The following is a 20,765-nucleotide window of genomic DNA, read 5'->3' as shown; positions in this document are numbered from 1 at the left end:
GGTTTTACACACTTGAGCACCACTGGAGATGCAATTTCATGGGGTAAAATGCAAAAATGAGAAACTGTTAAAATACTTCACTTTATACAGTACCTGACACGTGTAAGTGACCGCGTGCCACGCTTTTTTTGCCGTGTTATTTGCGTGTTGAAAATCCTTATTATAACACGCGTGTTGACAATAAGTGGTCTCAAACGTCTGTCCCGAGAATTCTCGGATGTTTGGCATCTGGCCCAAAGCTACCGCGATCTCACGCAATCTCACGGTAGAACACGCGATCTCACGGTAGAACACGCTTTAGTGATAATGTAGCTGCTGACGAAATTACCAAGTGTGAAGTGCTAATTTGCTATGTCAATAAACACTTAAAAAGTTGTTGAGTTTTCGATAACATGATTTACCCGTTTATATGTTTATCATCGCCGGTCACCGTCCATTGAAATGCACCAACCAAATCTTCCATTCATCAAAAAAGGCATACGCCCGGTAATTTTAGTGCCGATTCATATGCATGTATAAATGTTCAGTTTTTCACGCAGGGTATTGAATTATGATATTTAATTTCAATCATGTTCACTCGCTACCTTGGAGAAATTCATGTTATCTATATCTGAGTATAGCCAGCGCTGAGTGTAGGGTGCAGCGCTTCCGGGAGCGCTCACAGAGCATTGGGATCTCAATGCTGTGCAAAACACGGACCGAAAGTCATACACATTATTCTCGTATTTCCCTCTTTTTAGTTTTTAGTTTAAAACAGTCAATTTAACCATATTATGAACATGATTCTGCGAAATTTAATATTTTTTTCGTAACATAAAAAAGTATTTAAAATAACACGGGCAGTACGCATGCATGGACACCGTCAGTTCGGACTGATAGGAAGGGGGAGATCCCCCATACACGCAATAATCAAAGCGGTGCGTCATGTAAACCCGCATGAAAGTTCCTTTCAAACTATGATAACCAGTGCCAATGTAGAAAGCAAATAAGGAGCCTTTTAAGACATGTAGTCCCGCCTTTTTGGGGCGAGAAATTACCGAGAATGGAGGGGGATTTATGTGACACGAGGATTTGTAGAAACGAAATGCGATGACGGTTTTTGTGTTTGTTTATGATTTATGCATCTGACCCTGGATGGAAGATAAGTCGAAAGACTAGATGGGAGGGGGTGTGCCTATTTCCCGCACGTGGTCGCGGCAATAATCAACATTAGGGCATACGTCATCCGAGAATCAAGAGATGTAATTGGTAATTGGTTGGATCACTAGATGGAGCCTCTTACCTGCACGTGATCATTACATAGATGAGACTAGTAAACCAAAGTGGTTTGTATAGGCTACATCCAGTTCCGATAGTCTCGATGTTGGGTCAGTTGAAGGGTAATCGGGGGTGTCCGTAGGGTCGACTCTTAGCCAGGATATCAAAGTTATCCGTCCATTTTCCCCATAGATCAAGGTCTGATCTGATTTCCCGCCAACAACTGCGATGTAGCCATTGCGGTCGTTAGTGACCCCCCCCCACACACACCCGTGATTTTCCATGCTCTATCTATCTAGCTCTTGAATTCGATGTTGAAACGAAATCTTGGGCCAGATAAACTGCGTATTATGAGATCATCATGTTACCTTTTACGATATAGGTTTACATAAATTTTATTTATTTATTCCAAAATGCATTTTTATTTTATATTGAACAGAGGAACGAGTAATACTAGCCTATATTTGACTGTGCATGCTTTTGTCGCTGCTTCATCATTTACAGGAGCAAAAGCATAATCGCATCGGTGGTGTTAAAAATAGCTCACAACTTCCGTGGGAACTTCCAACTTCAAGTTGCTATAAAGACATAGGCCTTCAAAACATTCACGTAAGATTTTGCTGCATGCGCCCAAACTGGGCGTAAACATAACGTACTGCAAAAAAGCCTTCGTGGAAGGGGCGGATTTTGGGTGTTTTTGTGCCACACTCTGGAATGTCTAATGTTGCCGTTTCTGTGCCCTTCATCCCGCCCAATGCACGAATGACGCTAATAATTTGGGCGTGATATGTAGTTACATATACAGTCATGGCAGCACACACGTGAATCGCAGACCCTGGTAAAAATAATTTTCACAGGAATCCCAGGGTCTATTTCAACAACGTTCGCGAAAAAAAACAAAAAACAAAACAAAACAGGACTGTATTGATAACGATGTTTGGGGGTTGGTTGACAAGGAGATTTTTGAGAAGCAGAGACACAACAATTTGTTGCATCATTTGTGAAAGCCTTTTTTTCTTTGGTTGTGAAACTGCTCTCTTTTAGACGGCTTTAAAATGTTTGTATCCCGGGTTTTGTATCCGTCCACTTTTTTAATTACCCGTCTTGGGAAGTACTAGTAAATCTCCAAAGCAGCCAGTTTGGTTCCGCTCCCCCACCCCCACGTGGAGGGAGTGTAACCAATAAACCATACTGGCTGCGGAGGAGACCGATGGACGTATCGCAGGCCTTGGGTGTGGGGGGGGGGTAATTATGATGGGGAATTAATAAGCAGGGATTAAAAATAAAAGAAATTGGACATAAGGCCGTGTAAAATTAATATTTTGGTTCTCGTCCCCTCCCTCCTCAATTTCTGGGATTTGTCAGATTTTTTTTTTTATAGATTTTTCAATTTTTTAGACTTTGGAATGATTTATGAAATCTTCATACATATAAATAAGTTTATTAGAGAACAAGCATCACTTCCAAGTCTTTTTGTGGTACTCTAGGGGTTTATCCTCAGAATCTCACATTTGAAAAAAAAAAAAAAAGGGCCTCATCGTTTCCTCGAGCACTGTTGGAGAAGACCGAAAACTACTGACAATGCTAATTTTACATTGGAAAAAAAAAAACACCTCCCTCCCTCATCAATTCATGAAAATCCTCTGGACGAGAACCAAAACATTAATTTTATACTGGCCTAACATTTAATTATATAGGCCTAGACCTCAAAAGTTAGATTTTTTTTTTTTTTTTTTTGCATAGGCCTACTCGATTTCATAAGACCTCAAAGTCAAAAGCGTGAAAATTGTTTTTGTTTCACCACATCCAACCCTACCCCCAATGGGGCAGGCTACACCTCAAAAGAGCGAAGACTGTGCATAGTATAACGGCCTGCTTCCTGCTTCTTTTGGCAAAGAAAAAAGGGTCAGTTCATTAGACCTCAAACGTAAATGGCCTGCCCCATGGGGGGGTGTTTGTTAATTGTTGTTGTTTTAATCCACGTAAGAAAAACTTCGAACAAGTAAATAAACAAATACTCAAACGTAAATGGCCTGGCCCATGGGGGGGGGGGGGTGTTTGTTAATTGTTGTTGTTTTAATCCACGTAAGAAAAACTCGAACAAGTAAATAAACAAATACCGGGAGGAGGGGTCTTAAACATGGTGTACGGGATGTGCCACGCAGACTTCGGATGCTGACTTGATCTGTACTATTACTGTGCCAAAATCGCCCATTTGGCGCATTGGTCTTCGCTGAAAACCCAGCCATCGATATACCAACATCGCTGTAAAGGTACCCCAAACCCGTGGCACATGTATTCCCGTATACCTTCAACCAGGAAGAGACCCCTAGCCCTCCCTCTGGAGGGGTATTATGATTATCTAGCTTTCTTTTAAATGTTATATTTAAAAAAAAATGAAGCCTGGCCACTTGAAATATTCTTTGAAACATTTTTACAATTTTACAAATGGGTTGTTGACTATACCCAATGACCCCCTTTTTGAAAAGTCATACCCGATGACCCCTCCCCCTTTTTTTTAGGGCGGCTACCCAATGACCCCTCTTTTTGGTCGCGGCTACCCAATGACCCAAGTAAAGTGTTTGGATGCGAGCCGTTAGACCAATAGTAAAAATTAGAAATACTCGGAGACTCGTTTCTGATTAGAAAACATTAGCACACACGTGTATATCTAACCACTGGGGCCCGAGCACTGATGAAGACCTCAGCATCGCTGGATTTAGATGTTTTTGCTGACTTGAACTTTTGCCATGTTCAAAGACTTTTGTCTGACACGGCGTTTATTTTATAGGCCTATTGGTCTAACGGCTCGCATCCAAACACTTTACTTGAACCACTTTTAGAAATGCATCATCAAAATGCATACAAAATTCAAAATGCCGCCACAAAATAATGCGGAAACTTTCAAATTATCTTATTTTAGCAAATTTGTATTGGAAATTTGAAACCAGAAATAGAATTTTGCTGCATTTTTTCAAAATTTTCTACCCAATGACCCTTTTTGAAAAGTTATAGGTCTACGAGCAATGACCCTTAATACTAGTATTCAAAATGTTATAGTACCCAATGATCCCTTTCTCATTTTGTTTGTACCCAATGACCCCCAAACAACGCTTTACCCTACTTGACGGAATATCGTATTTAGTTGCCATGGTTGCAATGACAACAAGTGCATGAATGCGTGTGTTATGTCGGCAACCACAAAGCCCCTTGCAATGTTTTTATCATGTTGATGGTCTACTTTGGCTTTTATAGATTGACACGTGTTGCGTGCTCAGATCAAGACGGGTTTTTTTTGTTGTGGATTTGATAAACAATTTTCTTTCATCAGAAGTGAACTATCCAAAACCAAACCATTTTCAAACAAAATACAAACAAAATCAAACTATATTTGATAAATCAAAACCAGAGGATGAGTTAAGGAAACCCCATCATACACTGCGAAAGTGTTATCACTAGAGTTTCAACTGTCACTTTACTTTTCAAATCCCATTGAACTCTCAGTGTGCAAAAGATGTTGTTTTAGAATTGTGCGTGTGTCACTATTACTTGGTCGATTTCAGAACAAAAGTGATGTGTGTTTAAAGGATAATTCAGTAATTCACACCTTCTGTAGATAACATAAAATGTGAAATCGACCAGCATCTTCACAGCGTTTTTTATGTAAATATAACTGAACAAATTCAAATTAAACCATGCACGTGCAGTGCGTCTATATGCAGTGGGCGAGTAGTAGTGGTGTCATGTTCGCTCACACAGCTATGCTAACCGCAAGTAACACAGTGGAATGTTGGGAAGTGCTTAAATCATCCTCTGAATCAAAACAAAACACAGTGATAAAACAAAATCAAACATTTCACAAAACAATCATCTATCTGAGATAACTTTTAACCAAAATAAAATAAAATAAAATGGTAATCTTTCTTTGATGAGTTTAAATTGAACGAAAGCAAACGAAATAGTCTTCTTTCTTTGATAAGTATATGAAGAGCTTTGTTTCAAAACCCCTTACATCCACTTGCCCAATTTAGAAAAAAAATAAAAAAATCATCAAAATAATCACTGATATAAGGTGTTTTTCAACAAAAAAGCAGTTTTTGGCGGGATGCTCATCCTACCCAAGCATCCCGCCAAAAACTGCTTTTGTTGCAAACCCCATATATCAGTGATTTTTTGATGATTTTTGATGTGTTCTCAAAATGGGCAAGTGGATGTAAGGGGTTTTGAAACAAAGCTCTTCATATATAGAATCAAACCCTGTTTTTCTTTGGACCAGAAAAATAATTTAGTAAAGGTAAAGCTAAAACAATTTCATAAATATCGTATTTTAAACAAATCTTTCTTTGATGAGTTTGAAGAGCATAAGAAAATATGAAATCGTTCATCTATCTTTGATGAGTTGCAACAAATATGAAACAGTTTACCTTTTGTACATTTATCTTTCACAGGCCTTCATTTTTGAGAATTGCAGGAGCTCTGTTAATCTTTTAATATCTGTATTATTAGAAGCGTACTCCTGAAATGTTGTTAGGAGCTCTCTGGTGCAATCGAGCCCCTCAAAAATTAAGGTCCGCTTTCTTCGTTGATTTAAAACAAACTATATAACACTATATTTTTTATTAAATTTTGAGTTGAACTTAGAAACAGAACATTCATCTTTCTTTGATGATTTTAAAACAAACTACAAGTTTCATAATGAAACAAACAAACGAATCATTCATCTTTCTTTTGACGAAAAGAAAGATGAATGATTCGCTTGTTTGTTTGTTTGATTCGTTCGTTTGTTTGTTTAAAAACACTTTATGCCATTTATTGGAATAAAACAATGTTTTAAGTTATTGCACCTTTTCACTTTGATTTTATCGTTTGTCTAAACGATCAGGTACGGTGAAATCAATGTATTTCAAGATTAACACTCGTATATACAATGGTTGATACTACCCCCCTTAAAAGAAAAGAGGCATGTTACCAGCTAACTTTTCAAAAATTAGAACTAGGACAATAAAATCTGAGCTAAACTGAAGAGATGTTGTAAAATTTCCTTTATAATTTTGACATTTTAACGAAGAACCATGTTGTAATTTATCTTCTAATTAGCCTTGTACTTTTGCTATTCATAAACACGTGCATGTGCATGTCTTATATCACAGAGAACTTTCAAACTAAATAATTTCTTGATGTTGATATTGTATTGAAGAACCTGTCATTTCCTCTGTAGCCTCATATTATTCTGTTATGATCTCAGAAGTAAACACGCAAGTCTTATATGAATTTTGATGACAAGCTGTTGAATGGAGATAACAAGAGTTTGTCCCAGACTGGGCCATTTTGACCTCTGGATAATGCACGCAAATAAGGTCTTTACCCCGTGTTCTTTACTAGCAAATGGGGGGGGGGGGTCGGACATAACCCCCCTCTTGATATTTTGAAAAGGGATGATACATGTAGACCATACCATCACCCCCCCATGATGAGGTCTGTTTATGGGTTTCTGACCAACTCAATCCCATATTTGGTCATTTCGTTACTCTAAAAAACATGCTAGGACCTGGTAGCTGCGTGCCAAACAAATCTACTCATTAGCACATCTAGCTAATGCTGCCATTTTAACGCTTTTACCAGGTTTAGAGAATACAAAAGCACGCAAATCAATGTGGTTTCTTGTAGGAAATTCCTTCTATCGACGGGGCACCATCAAAGGGTACTAGTTGTATCGGCGGATGTTAACAGTGGCGAACCCTGCCGTCACTTTTTAGGGGAGGGCAGGACTACGTGTGTATTATATCACAGTGAACTTTCAACAAAGATGAATTATTACCATGTTGACATGTTGTAAAATTTCCTTTATAATTTTGACATTTTAACGAAGAACCATGTTGTAATTTATCTTCTAATTAGCCTTGTACTTTTGCTATTCATAAACACGCGCATGTGCATGTCTTATATCACAGAGAACTTTCAAACTAAATAATTTCTTGATGTTGACATTGTATTGAAGAACCTGTCATTTCCTCTGTAGCCTCATATTATTCTGTTATGATCTCAGAGAAGTAAACACGCAAGTCTTATAGGAATTTTGATGACAAGCTGTTGAATGGAGATAACAAGAGTTTGTCCCAGACTGGGCCATTTTGACCTCTGGAAAACGCATAAATAAGGTATTTACCCGTGTTCTTTACTAGCAAATGGGGGGGTCGGACATAACCCCCTCTTGATATTTTGAAAAGGGATGATACATGTAGACCATACCATCATCCCCCCCCCCCCATGATGAGGTCTGTTTATGGGTTTCTGACCAACTCAATCCCATATTTGGTCATTTCGTTACTCTAATGCTAGGACCTGGTAGCTGCGTGCCAAACAAATCTACTCATTGGCACAGCTAGCTAATGCTGCCATTTTACCGCTTTTGCTATGTTTATAGAATACGAAAAGCACGCAAATCAATGTGGTTTCTTGTAGGAAATTCCTTCTATCGACGGGGCACCATCAAAGGGTACTAGTTATATCGGCGGATGTTAACGAACCCCTGCCGTCACTTTTTAGGGGAGGGCAGGACTACGTGTGTATTATATCACAGTGAACTTTCAACAAAGATGAATTATTATCATGTTGACATGTTGTAAAATTACCTTTATATTTTTGACATTTTAACGAAGAACCATGTTGTAATTTATCTTCTAATTAGCCTTGTAGGCCTACTTTTTGCTATTCATAAACACGGCGCATGTGCATGTCTTATATCACCGAGAACTTTCAAACTAAATAATTTCTTGATGTTGACATTGTATTGAAGAACCTGTCATTTCCTCTGTAGCCTCATATTATTCTGTTATGATCTCAGAGAAGTAAACACGCAAGTCTTATAGGAATTTTGATGACAAGCTGTTGAATGGAGATAACAAGAGTTTGTCCCAGACTGGGCCATTTTGACCTCTGGATAACGCACGCAAATAAGGGGTTTCCCCCGTGTTCTTTACTAGCAAATGGGGGGGGGGGGTCGGACATAACCCCCCTCTTGATATTTTGAAAAGGGATGATACATGTAGACCATACCATCATCCCCCCCCCCTCATGATGAGGTCTGTTTATGGGTTTCTGACCAACTCAATCCCATATTTGGTCATTTCGTTACTCTAATGCTAGGACCTGGTAGCTGCGTGCCAAACAAATCTACTCATTGGCACAGCTAGCTAATGCTGCTATTTTACCGCTTTTGCTATGTTTATAGAATACGAAAGCACGCAAATCAATGAGGTTTCTTGTAGGAAATTCCTTCTATCGACGGGGCACCATCAAAGGGTACTAGTTATATCGGCGGATGTTAACAGTGGCGAACCCTGCCGTCACTTTTTAGGGGGGAGGGGCAGGACTACGTGTGTATTATATCACAGTGAACTTTCAACAAAGATGAGTTATTATCGTGTTGACATGTTGTAAAATTTCCTTTATAATTTTGACATTTTAACGAAGAACCATGTTGTAATTTATCTTCTAATTAGCCTTGTACTTTTGCTATTCATAAACACGCGCATGTGCATGTCTTATATCACAGAGAACTTTCAAACTAAATAATTTCTTGATGTTGACATTGTATTGAAGAACCTGTCATTTCCTCTGTAGCCTCATATTATTCTGTTATGATCTCAGAGAAGTAAACACGCAAGTCTTATAGGAATTTTGATGACAAGCTGTTGAATGGAGATAACAAGAGTTTGTCCCAGACTGGGCCATTTTGACCTCTGGAAAACGCACGCATAAATAAGGTCTTTACCCGTGTTCTTTACTAGCAAATGGGGGGGTCGGACATAACCCCCCTCTTGATATTTTGAAAAGGGATGATACATGTAGACCATACCATCATCCCCCCATGATGAGGTCTGTTTATGGGTTTCTGACCAACTCAATCCCATATTTGGTCATTTCGTTACTCTAATGCTAGGACCTGGTAGCTGCGTGCCAAACAAATCTACTCATTGGCACAGCTAGCTAATGCTGCCATAAGTACCGCTTTTGCTATGTTTATAGAATACGAAAGCACGCAAATCAATGTGGTTTCTTGTAGGAAATTCCTTCTATCGACGGGGCACCATCAAAGGGTACTAGTTATATCGGCGGATGTTAACAGTGGCGAACCCTGCCGTCACTTTTTAGGGGGGAGGGGCAGGACTACGTGTGTATTATATCACAGTGAACTTTCAACAAAGATGAATTATTATCATGTTGACATGTTGTAAAATTTCATTTATAATTTTGACATTTTAACGAAGAACCATGTTGTAATTTATCTTCTAATTAGCCTTGTACTTTTGCTATTCATAAACACGCGCATGTGCATGTCTTATATCACCGAGAACTTTCAAACTAAATAATGTCTTGATGTTGACATTGTATTGAAGAACCTGTCATTTCCTCTGTAGCCTCATATTATTCTGTTATGATCTCAGAGAAGTAAACACGCAAGTCTGATAGGAATTTTGATGACAAGCTGTTGAATGGAGATAACAAGAGTTTGTCCCAGACTGGGCCATTTTGACCTCTGGATAACGCATACGCAAATAAGGTCTTTACCCGTGTTCTTTACTAGCAAATGGGGGGGGTGGGACATAACCCTCCTCTTGATATTTTGAAAAGGGATGATACATGTAGACCATACCATCATCCCCCCATGATGAGGTCTGTTTATGGGTTTCTGACCAACTCAATCCCATATTTGGTCATTTCGTTACTCTAAAAAACATGCTAGGACCTGGTAGCTGCGTGCCAAACAAATCTACTCATTGGCACAGCTAGCTAATGCTGCCATTTTACCGCTTTTACCATGTTTATAGAATACTAAAGCACGCAAATCAATGAGGTTTCTTGTAGGAAATTCCTTCTATCGACGGGCACCATCAAAGGGTACTAGTTATATCGGCGGATGTTAACAGTGGCGAACCCTGCCGTCACTTTTTAGGGGAGGGGCAGGACTACGTGTGTATTATATCACAGTGAACTTTCAACAAAGATGAATTATTATCGTGTTGACATGTTGTAAAATTTCCTTTATAATTTTGACATTTTAACGAAGAACCATGTTGTAATTTATCTTCTAATTAGCCTTGTACTTTTGCTATTCATAAACACGCGCATGTGCATGTCTTATATCACAGAGAACTTTCAAACTAAATAATTTCTTGATGTTGACATTGTATTGAAGAACCTGTCATTTCCTCTGTAGCCTCATATTATTCTGTTATGATCTCAGAGAAGTAAACACGTAAGTCTTATAGGTATTTTGATGACAAGCTGTTGAATGGAGATAACAAGAGTTTGTCCCAGACTGGGCCATTTTGACCTCTGGAAAACGCACGCAAATAAGGTCTTTACCCGTGTTCTTTACTAGCAAATGGGGGGGTGGGACATAACCCCCTCTTGATATTTTGAAAAGGGATGATACATGTAGACCATACCATCATCCCCCCCATGATGAGGTCTGTTTATGGGTTTCTGACCAACTCAATCCCATATTTGGTCATTTCGTTACTCTAATGCTAGGACCTGGTAGCTGCGTGCCAAACAAATCTACTCATTGGCACAGCTAGCTAAGGCCGTATAAAATTAATATTTTGGTTCTCGTCCAGAGGATTTTCATGAATTGATGAGGGAGGGAGGTTTTTTTTTTTTTTTTTTTTTTTTTTTTTTTCAATGTAAAATCACCATTGTCAGTAGTTTTCGGTCTTTTCCAACAGTGCTTGAGGAAGCGATGAGGCACTTTTTTTTTTTCAAATGTGAGATTCTGAGGGATAAACCCCCTAGAGTACCACAAAAAGACTTGGAAGTGATCCTTGTTCTCTAATAAACTTATTTATATGTATGAAAAATTCATAAATCATTCCAAAGTCTAAAATAATTGAAAAATCTAAAAAAAAAAAAAAAAAAATCTGACAAATCCCAGAAATTGAGGAGGGAGGGGCGAGAACCAAAATATTAATTTTATACTGGCCTAATGCTGCCATTTTACCGCTTTTGTTATGTTTATAGAATACGAAAGTACGCAAATCAATGTGGTTTCTTGTAGGTAATTCTTTCTATCTACGTGGCACCATCAAAGGGTACTAGTTATATCGGCGGATGTTAACAGTGGCGAACCCTGCCGTCACTTTTTAGGGGGGGAGGGCAGGACTACGTGTGTATTATATCACAGTGAACTTTCAACAAAGATGAATTATTATCATGTTGACATGTTGTAAAATTTCCTTTATAATTTTGACATTTTAACGAAGAACCATGTTGTAATTTATCTTCTAATTAGCCTTGTAGGCCTACTTTTGCTATTCATAAACACGCGCATGTGCATGTCTTATATCACCGAGAACTTTCAAACTAAATAATTTCTTGATATTGACATTGTATTGAAGAACCTGTCATTTCCTCTGTAGCCTCATATTATTCTGTTATGATCTCAGAGAAGTAAACACGCAAGTCTTATAGGAATTTTGATGACAAGCTGTTGAATGGAGATATTAACAAGAGTTTGTCCCAGACTGGGCCATTTTGACCTCTGGATAACGCATACGCAAATAAGGTCTTTACCCGTGTTCTTTACTAGCAAATGGGGGGGCGGTCGGACATAACCCCCCTCTTGATATTTTGAAAAGGGATGATACATGTAGACCATACCATCATCCCCCCCCCCCATGATGAGGTCTGTTTATGGGTTTCTGACCAACTCAATCCCATATTTGGTCATTTCGTTACTCTAAAAAACATGCTAGGACCTGGTAGCTGCGTGCCAAACAAATCTACTCATTGGCACCGTAGCTAATGCTGCCATTTACCGCTTTTACCATGTTTATAGAATACTGAAAAGCACGCAAATCAATGAGGTTTCTTGTAGGAAATTCCTTCTATCGACGGGCACCATCAAAGGGTACTAGTTGTATCGGCGGATGTTAACAGTGGCGAACCCTGCCGTCACTTTTTAGGGGGGAGGGGCAGGACTACGTGTGTATTAGGGTAAAGTGGGGCATTAGGGTCCCCCATTTTGATGCGGGCTTTGATGATCGACATTTTTACAGAATGTCCACTCAAACGCAGTAGGATGATAATAAACACATTACACGTATGTACACATTACATGCATAAACAACAAGTTTATTGGACTTAATAATCTTTTCAAGTTTTAGTAAATCGCGCCATTTACAGTCTCATATGTCAAAAATCTTCAGCTTCTGAGGGGCCACATCATCCCCCTCAGACACCCCCCTAAGCGCCGCTAAGCGCGCAGCGGATGGCTGCTTTGCAGCCATATGGTTCATGGGAAGTCGGACCTTCCTTGCCGGGAAAAAAGATTTTCAGGCGGACCGTGAGTCGATGGCTTTTTTGATAGACGTAGCCTACCGGGTACTGTTTACTCATTTTATCAACTCATTACTGTATGGCATACAGCATATAGGCCCGAATATTTATTTCCCTCCCCAATTCTCTGTTTTTCCAATTATTCTTATTTTTACCGTTTATCCATGGAATCAGGAATTCACGGGGGGCAGAGAGAGGGAAGGGGATATATTGGTATACCAATATACCAGTATACCTCTGCACCAACAATCCCCCTCACTAGTTAGCTTCTTGGCGCTCTGGAATAAAAATCGGGGTCAACAATTCACAACTTCCGTCACCAAATTACAAGTTGTCCCCCCCCCCTCTGTCCCGAAAACCTTGCTACGCCACTGTGTAGTAGACAAATTAACTAGACATTACATATTATTAGCCAGCAATATTGTTGGGAAACTGTGACAACGTGACTGCCTCAACCCCCGTCATTAATATCATAAATCTGAGTATATGAATCGTGTAACACGTTTTAATGAAATAAAAATGATGAGGGGCTGTGCAATAATTTTGAGCCGGGGAGGGGGTAAAAGTTTTCAAAATGCCCCCCTGCGCCTGCCAACAAATCTTTTCCCCCTCCTTAAACATGCCAAAAATGTCGGGGTCCCAATTTGCAAAAAACCCCAACTTTTAGAGCATTTTATTTTATTTAAAAGGCGCCCCTATTTAATGTGTGTCAAACCCCCGGCTTGCCAAAAATCGCCCCACCCGGGTTTTTCCTTCTTCTTCCGGCTGGCCAAAAATTCTTACCCCTCCCCGGGCTCATTATTATTGCACAGTCCCTTATGTGAACTCGCTTCTCACAGGGTTGTCCCGAACGGCTGTACACATTGACCACAAAGACCACCGCCCGGCGTTACCATGGTTACAACTCGATGCATGGTACCAGGGATGTGAGAGTAGACTCACATCCCTGAGGTAAATAACATACTGGACCCGTTGATGACCTATCATCATGATCATAATTAATGGGGAGCGGTTGGGGACCATGTGCATGTAACCATGGTAACCAGACGGAACGGCGACAACAAAGGTGTGCGTGTAAACATAATTTTGATATTGACTTTTCGCCAGCGTTAGCTGGCTATGATCTAATTCGGAGATCGTCTTTGTTTGCTAAAGAGATTACGGGGTACTAGCATTGGTTTGAATTACTTTGCGGAACTTTTTATGGTGAAAATATATAATAGACCTGTTATTGAAAAAAAAAAAAAAAGAAAGTATGTTTTGCCGTTTCAACGAATGAAAACGAGTGAGAATTTCAAAAGTTATGGTTTGAAGGAAATATGACATTAAAAGTTCATGCCAGGCCTATAATAGTTTCCACAGCAAATCAACGAAAGAAAATTATAGAATCCTTGTTATCAGGCGTTCTTAGATTTACATTCGCAGACCTCCTGGAGATCAGCACAGCATGAGATGTGAGTGTATTGATAACATGATTAAAACCTTTATGGACGTAAAAGTCAAAGTAAAAATATCCTATAATCTGTATCGTTTTATGGATAAAAATGACTCAAAATGTCATTTATGAAATAATTTATATCTTAAACATCAGTTTTGTCTTTTCAACGGGAAAAATTGATGCAATTTCAGGGCCTATTTTTGATATGGGTATAATTTATATATATGTAGGCCTATTATAATTGAACAATATCAGTTTTTATACATTTTATAATGTGCTATATTAAGTATAAATTATGTAATTAATATAAAATTAATGTGCATGTATAAGGCAGAGGGATGGCAGTTTTAGCCAATTAACTAAAAACTGCATTTCTTTATATTAATAATGAGCTAAGGGTAGCCTAAAAGGCAGAAAAGACAAAAAGACAGAACAATTTGGAGTAATTAATTGACAGGAAGTTATAGGAGTTGTTTGGTTTGCTGTTTCTGTGTGCATGTTCTCATCATTGATGGTTTGGTGGACTGTCATGAAACATGATGGATCATAAAAAAGAGTGATCCTAAAAATGCCACCACCCAAACTAATTACAAGGCATCTTCTGCATTGAAGCTGGCTTTCCCTTTAAAGGGAATTTTTATTAAAATTCAATATCAAAATGTTTATCCGCATGCCGCAGTGACGGTATCGGGAATTGGGAGGGGAGCAGCGAGAGGGAGGGAAACAGATATTGGTATATAGGGGCTGGCATTTTCTTGGAAGAGGGTAGGCCCCATATACTGGGGCTCATAAACTTTTGAAAAAAGGGGGGGGGGGAGTCATAAATTGTTGATGGCCAAAATGTATATAGGGAGTCACAAGATGACAATAGATAGTGTGTTTTAAGCATGTTTAGGGGGTGGGGGAGGTCATAAAATATTTGTTGTCAAATAGGGGGTCGCAATTTTATTGGCGCCCACTTTTTTAAAATTTGGACCCCCGCCCTTCCGATGAAAATGCCAGCCCCATAAACGTGCGGTGAAAAATTGTTGGAAAAGTTTCCTCTGCACCCCAATCCCCCCCTTTTTAGATTCTTGATCTCTGCCCCCCCAAAAAAAAAAAAAAAAAAAAAAAAATCGGGTTCTGTTGGCAAAAAATATAGCAAGTCTGTGGCCAATCCCCCTCCGTCTTCCGATAAACTGGCTACACACCACTGTGTAGTACAACTAGATATTTTAATATTTAAAAATATTGGCCAGCATTATTGTTGGGAAACAACGCACTGGCGCCTGCCTCCCCCTCCCCGTCATTATTAATAGCCTATTTAAGCTCGACACTCCAGTAATAATTTAACAGCGCAGTGAGTATGAATTGAGTATAAAGCATCAGGGAAGATGTAAGGAAGGAAACATGGAAGGCTAGTACTTCCATGGTATAGTAACATGCAGTGGCATAGATTTGTTTTTTACATGGGGGGATGGGGCTGGAAAAAAGTATAGTGAATCAGGCACCTTTTGGCAACAGAATAAGTTAAATGGTACAAATGAAAAACTGTGCCCTATTAAAGCTAAACTGGTGAAAATACCCGTAAAAAATATGGTGCAAAACTGTGGAATAATTTCAATCAATTGGGGGGAGGACACGTGCCCCCTATGACGCGACGCCACTGGGAGGATGTATGGACCATCCCCATGGCAAAATATTGGGAGGAGGACATATCCCCACCCCGGGATCTACGCCTATGGTGGCATAGATTTCTAATGGGGAAAAAATTCTTGGAAGTAAAGTGAATCCGAAAAATTCTTATCCCCACCCCTCCCGGCTCATAATTATTGCACAGCCCCTGATAATAGTGATATGAACTCGTTTCCCACACTGTGATTGGTTGAACGTCCGGGTTGTAATGTATACCCATGATATACCAGACATCGAACACATCACCACAAAGACCACCGCCCGGCGTTACCATGGTTACAACTCCATGCATGGTACATACATGCCCGCATACATGTACCAATGGTATGGACATGGACCACAAAGACCACCGCCCGGCGTTACCATGGTTACAACTCGATGCATATGGTAATGGACCAATGGTAATATTCCAGAGAAAAGCAGCTCAGTGTTGCCATGTCATGGTGTGCTAAATACTAAATTGTACAAGTGAGGCCTGGTGTACTGGTTCCCGGGGCATATTTCAAAATTCCAAGCCATTTTTGCGATGGATGTTAAATCCGATGATGTACCGGCTGAACCCTGTGAATGATAGTGAACTGGGATTCCATGCGGGATCTATGTCAAGGCTGTGTTCATTGAATTGAATTTTCTAGTGTGGTCAGCCAGAATATTAGAGATGCGAACTTTTTTGAAACAATATCAGCCCGAAGGCTGCCTTCACCCTGATTTTCACAGATATCTCCGATAGGCTTCGAGTGAGGTTGAGAGAGATGGTGTTTCGGCTCATGGTAGGCATCAGGCAGGCGAGCTGCAGTGCAGGGCAATGTCCATGGATCGCGCAAGGGATCACTGAGCGTCCATGCATGGTCCATCCATCCATTTGGACAGGATATATATAATACCAAAGATAAAACTATGACTCGCCTACGTTTTAAAATGGAAATACGATGCAACATTCACTCTAGGGTCTATGCAAAATGGAAAAAATAAATTAATGACCCTATACCATCGGTGCGCATGTGTTGTCATGATGAGATGGAGAACAAGCATGACAAGTATCTGACAAGAAAATGCCGTCACGCGTCATCGGACGCTTGTAAAAAAATGTAGTGGAACCTCACGGTGCCAAAAGTACTGAAAAACACTGCTGAAATGTACAAAAATTATGTCTTGAAATGATTTAAAGCAATAGGGGAGAGCGGGGAGTGTTCGCCCTAGGGGCAGGTTCGCCCACCCCTTGTTTCTCAGCACTACTGCTATCGGGGATTTGGTGATGGCAAAATTAGGTGACATAGGTCATTATAAACTTCTCATATTAGCTACGCGACATATAGGGACGTGTTCATCGAACTGCAGCCAAAACAAAAAAATTACACCAAAACGTAATTTTTTGTTGCATTAATAATGTTGTATTATCATTGATACATAAATACAGATGGTTTTAATGGAAATCTGTGTTAGGAACATATGGGATTTCTCAAAGATTTAATGCAGTTATAAACTCCTTATTCGATTTGTATTTTGCATACCCTGAAGAAAATACAAAAATGTGCACAAAGACACGTTCATTTCTTTTTGAGGATGGGGCATGTTAGCCCTATATCTTCCCAGGCGGACTTACCCCCAAACTGGAGGGCGGACCTGCCCCATCAGCGTATTATGCAAAATATTGATAATTATACCATTAAACAAGGTAAAACTACTGAAAACCATGTTTTTTAAAGTTATGTGGTATCAGTATTACTCATACCACCGTTTATGTCCTAATCCATAATCTCCACGAAGTTGTAAACATGATACGTTTAAGCTCACTTTGGACCCCTACATTTTACCATGACCCGACCCCTGCAACAAATTTAGTGACTCCCCAGAAGAGAATGAATGCCCTGTATACTCTTGCTAAATGTTTGCATTGAATATGTTATTGTTATGCAATGTTTAAATCTTTTTTTGTGATTAGGGTGAACTTACCCCACCATATGGGCTTGAACCTGCCCCAATATGGACAAGTTCGCCACTTTGCAAAACTTTTTGTTTGCTCTATCCTGTTGCTATTGTAAGGCCTATAGTTCTGGGATTGTGGCTGTATATAGCTAAGACATAGGGCTTTCACATGGGCTAATCAGGTCATCCCTAACCTTAAAATTGACATCGCTAGGCTGGTCAGAAAAAAATAGGGCGAACACTCCCCGCTCTCCCCTACAAGCAATATAAATCAGGTAAGAAATGTGCAAGATAGGCCTATAAAATTTACAAGTCTTGTGATAATATCTTGCACATGAAGTATGCATATATATCAAAATAAATTTACCTTCAACTTGATTCCCTTGATGTTTCAAGTTGAACTTCTTGTTGATTTTAAAGCGGGAAGACCTACGATGTGTCAATCGAATATACAAATTACTTGTTCAACCTTCAAGGATCGAATCATCAATTGGACCTTTTAAGAAACTACTTTCATTTTTATTTAATTTTAGCATTCCTAGAGTGCAACGACTGAGTGGATATTCAACACGGCGAAAACCCAGGGCGAAAATATATCTAACGACCTGAAGAGTTTGGCTACCTGGCCCGGTAGCATCGGGCCGCTATCTAGGCTCGCTGTAATAGCTCATCAGCTGGTCGGGGTTTCGCGGCTGGACTGGGTAGTGTCGTATTGCCCATTTTTTCCACTATGCCTGATCTGGCTTATAATATAATTATTTCAGTATTATGTCGAAAAGGGGAACACTTGTGGTTTAAAAACAAAATTGGATAATTGCCCGCGCACCATTTATTTTTTGACGAGGGTTTTGAAGATCAAAACATGCATTGTGCATTTCACGTGAAATATGATATCTGGGGCGTCGCGTCGCCGACTACTATACACCCTGGCTATGCACGGTGTCAGGGGAGCTGAACTTGCGTAAAGCAAGCTTGACTTTGAAAGGTCGTCAACGCAAAAATAAAAATAAAAGTTAAAATACACTTTTATGATGATTGGTTGTTTATTTCATCTATGGTGAGGGGTTTTAGTCAATTTTAGAGCTATACTTTAAATTTGAAATAAATAGGAGCGATTTTAAAATGCCGAGTTTTGGGGTATTTTGCCCATTGGCGTGTGTGTGTGTATCTGTATCCCTGTAACGTAAGTGAGTGTAAACACAAAGGGCAAGCAGTCGTTCAGTCCCAGTGTACTAGAGGCTTAGTTGAGTCTGTCTATCCCTGGTTGAGTTTACCATAATTACATTAATTACACAACAATTACGTTAATCGTCATCTTGTTTGGTTTTGAGTACATGCACTTAACAGAACAAACACAACGATATTGATTTTGAGACAAGAATTCACAACACGCTTCAACACGATACACGCACGCGATCACACGGAAGACCACGGGTAATTTGCCGAGTTGTATCTCCTCGACCGACATCATGCCTCCCAGGCGGATTACAACACGCATTCAACCGCGATCAGTAATTCCCACGCGGGAGTTTTGCGTGGAAAAATTCGCGGGGCACGCGTGTTTTGGTCACTTACACGCGTCAGGTACTGTAGTATAAAAACATTTATTATCTGTGAATACATACTTCTACCATCCTCGTATTTCAGCATACAGTCACACCACTGGCATTTACAGTAGCCGCGTTTGTTGATTTTCTTAAAATAATCCCTGAAATAAGCTTTCTTGGTGCTCCCGGCACCGACCAAGTCAGCAATGTCTTGCTCTTCCTCCAGCCAACTAAATTTCCAAGCATTTTTGAGACCTTCATCCACAGAGAGATCCCCGTCTCTGTCAATATATTGATCCATTATTTGCATGCAATTCTTTCACATGGGCGATCTCAATCAAACATGGCCGGCAGTATTTGTGATCGCGGAAATACGCACTACAAAGACAGGCATTATAACACGGGATTATGAACTTCGCACGTGCAAACGGAGATGATATCGTGACACATAGCCTCGTTACCAAGTTTGACTAGCCAAATGCTGTGATCATGCACCACAGTAACGGCGCACCGCGGCGCATACGGCCGGCAAAAGCTGCAAATGAGATTATTTTGCGAGCATAAACTAACAAGAAATTCTTTAAAAAGATCGTCGCGGCAGATTATTTTTTTGATTTTCCGGGGGAATTTTGGGAATTTTCTAAATTCCTGAAATGTTCATTTCTTTACATGTTTAAAGAATGTTAGATCGGCAGGTAGTGCTCAGGGGGTTAACAACAAATACAATCTACTTACCTTTAATACAACGCCAGTTAAAGCGTCCAATGGTTTACTAAATAATCTCTTGGTGGTTTTATATGGATGTCGTAATACTTCTAGTGGTGTTAACCTTGACGTCTCCCGTACCAATGACGGCTTCCCTAGTCTGGCTTCTATATATCTAGCGCCTACACCAGTACCCATCTTAGCTGAATACACACCTAGGGCTAATAAGGTTAAGCCAGCAGCCTAGAATATCAAGAAAAGGGACAAAGCAGAACATGAAGTTTGAATGGTTTTTTTTGGAGTTTCAAAAGAAAGTTTTGTTTAACTTACAACTGTACACATCCATTAATCAAACCAATATTGTAATATTTAAATAACAAGAGCACCAATGGTGCTGTAGCTCATTTTCCCTAATCAAATATGCAAATATGCAAAGTTAATTAATATGCTTAACATTTGAGTATTTTTTGTTTATATCAATTACTTTGTACCAAGTTTTAAATTTCTATGATCTTCACACAAAAACCGATTACACCTCTCTCACCTTAATATAAAGCAGGGCCAAATTTTTATGAGCTGCATAGTCAATAAGATAACAATAATGTTAATTGGACCACTAAGTACTTATCTTGGAGACAAACAACTGGGTGAGAAGAAAAACAAGAAACAATTATATTGAGGGTTAAGGACCATACACTGCAAACCCAAAGTGCCTATATAGGGTGGTGCGTTGAAACATGGCCCACCATATTTTATGTTGTATATTGTAAACAATAATAAACAATAATAACCATCCAAGCATAATTATTTCATTTAGTTTTATTTACCTACTTATAAACTTATCACAATTCACTAAATTTGCTGTGAAATCTGAAAAA

The 20,765-nt window shown here is 39.5% G+C and overlaps 1 protein-coding gene across 1 annotated transcript in view; it reads right to left on the bottom strand.

Moving 5' to 3' along the window:
- LOC140157216 (ATPase family AAA domain-containing protein 3-A-like) overlaps positions 1–20,765 on the bottom strand; it is a 60,384-nt gene that overhangs the window by 27,994 nt on the left and 11,625 nt on the right. The window contains exon 7 of the mRNA XM_072180333.1: positions 19,918–20,130. Within this exon, the coding sequence (XP_072036434.1) occupies positions 19,918–20,130 (213 nt within the window). The remainder of the gene's footprint in view (positions 1–19,917; positions 20,131–20,765) is intronic.

Source organism: Amphiura filiformis, chromosome 7 (assembly GCF_039555335.1).
Source record: "Amphiura filiformis chromosome 7, Afil_fr2py, whole genome shotgun sequence".
Taxonomy (NCBI): domain Eukaryota; kingdom Metazoa; phylum Echinodermata; class Ophiuroidea; order Amphilepidida; family Amphiuridae; genus Amphiura; species Amphiura filiformis.
Note: the sequence above shows the minus strand (reverse complement) of the source record. Positions and strands in the feature narration are given on the sequence as shown.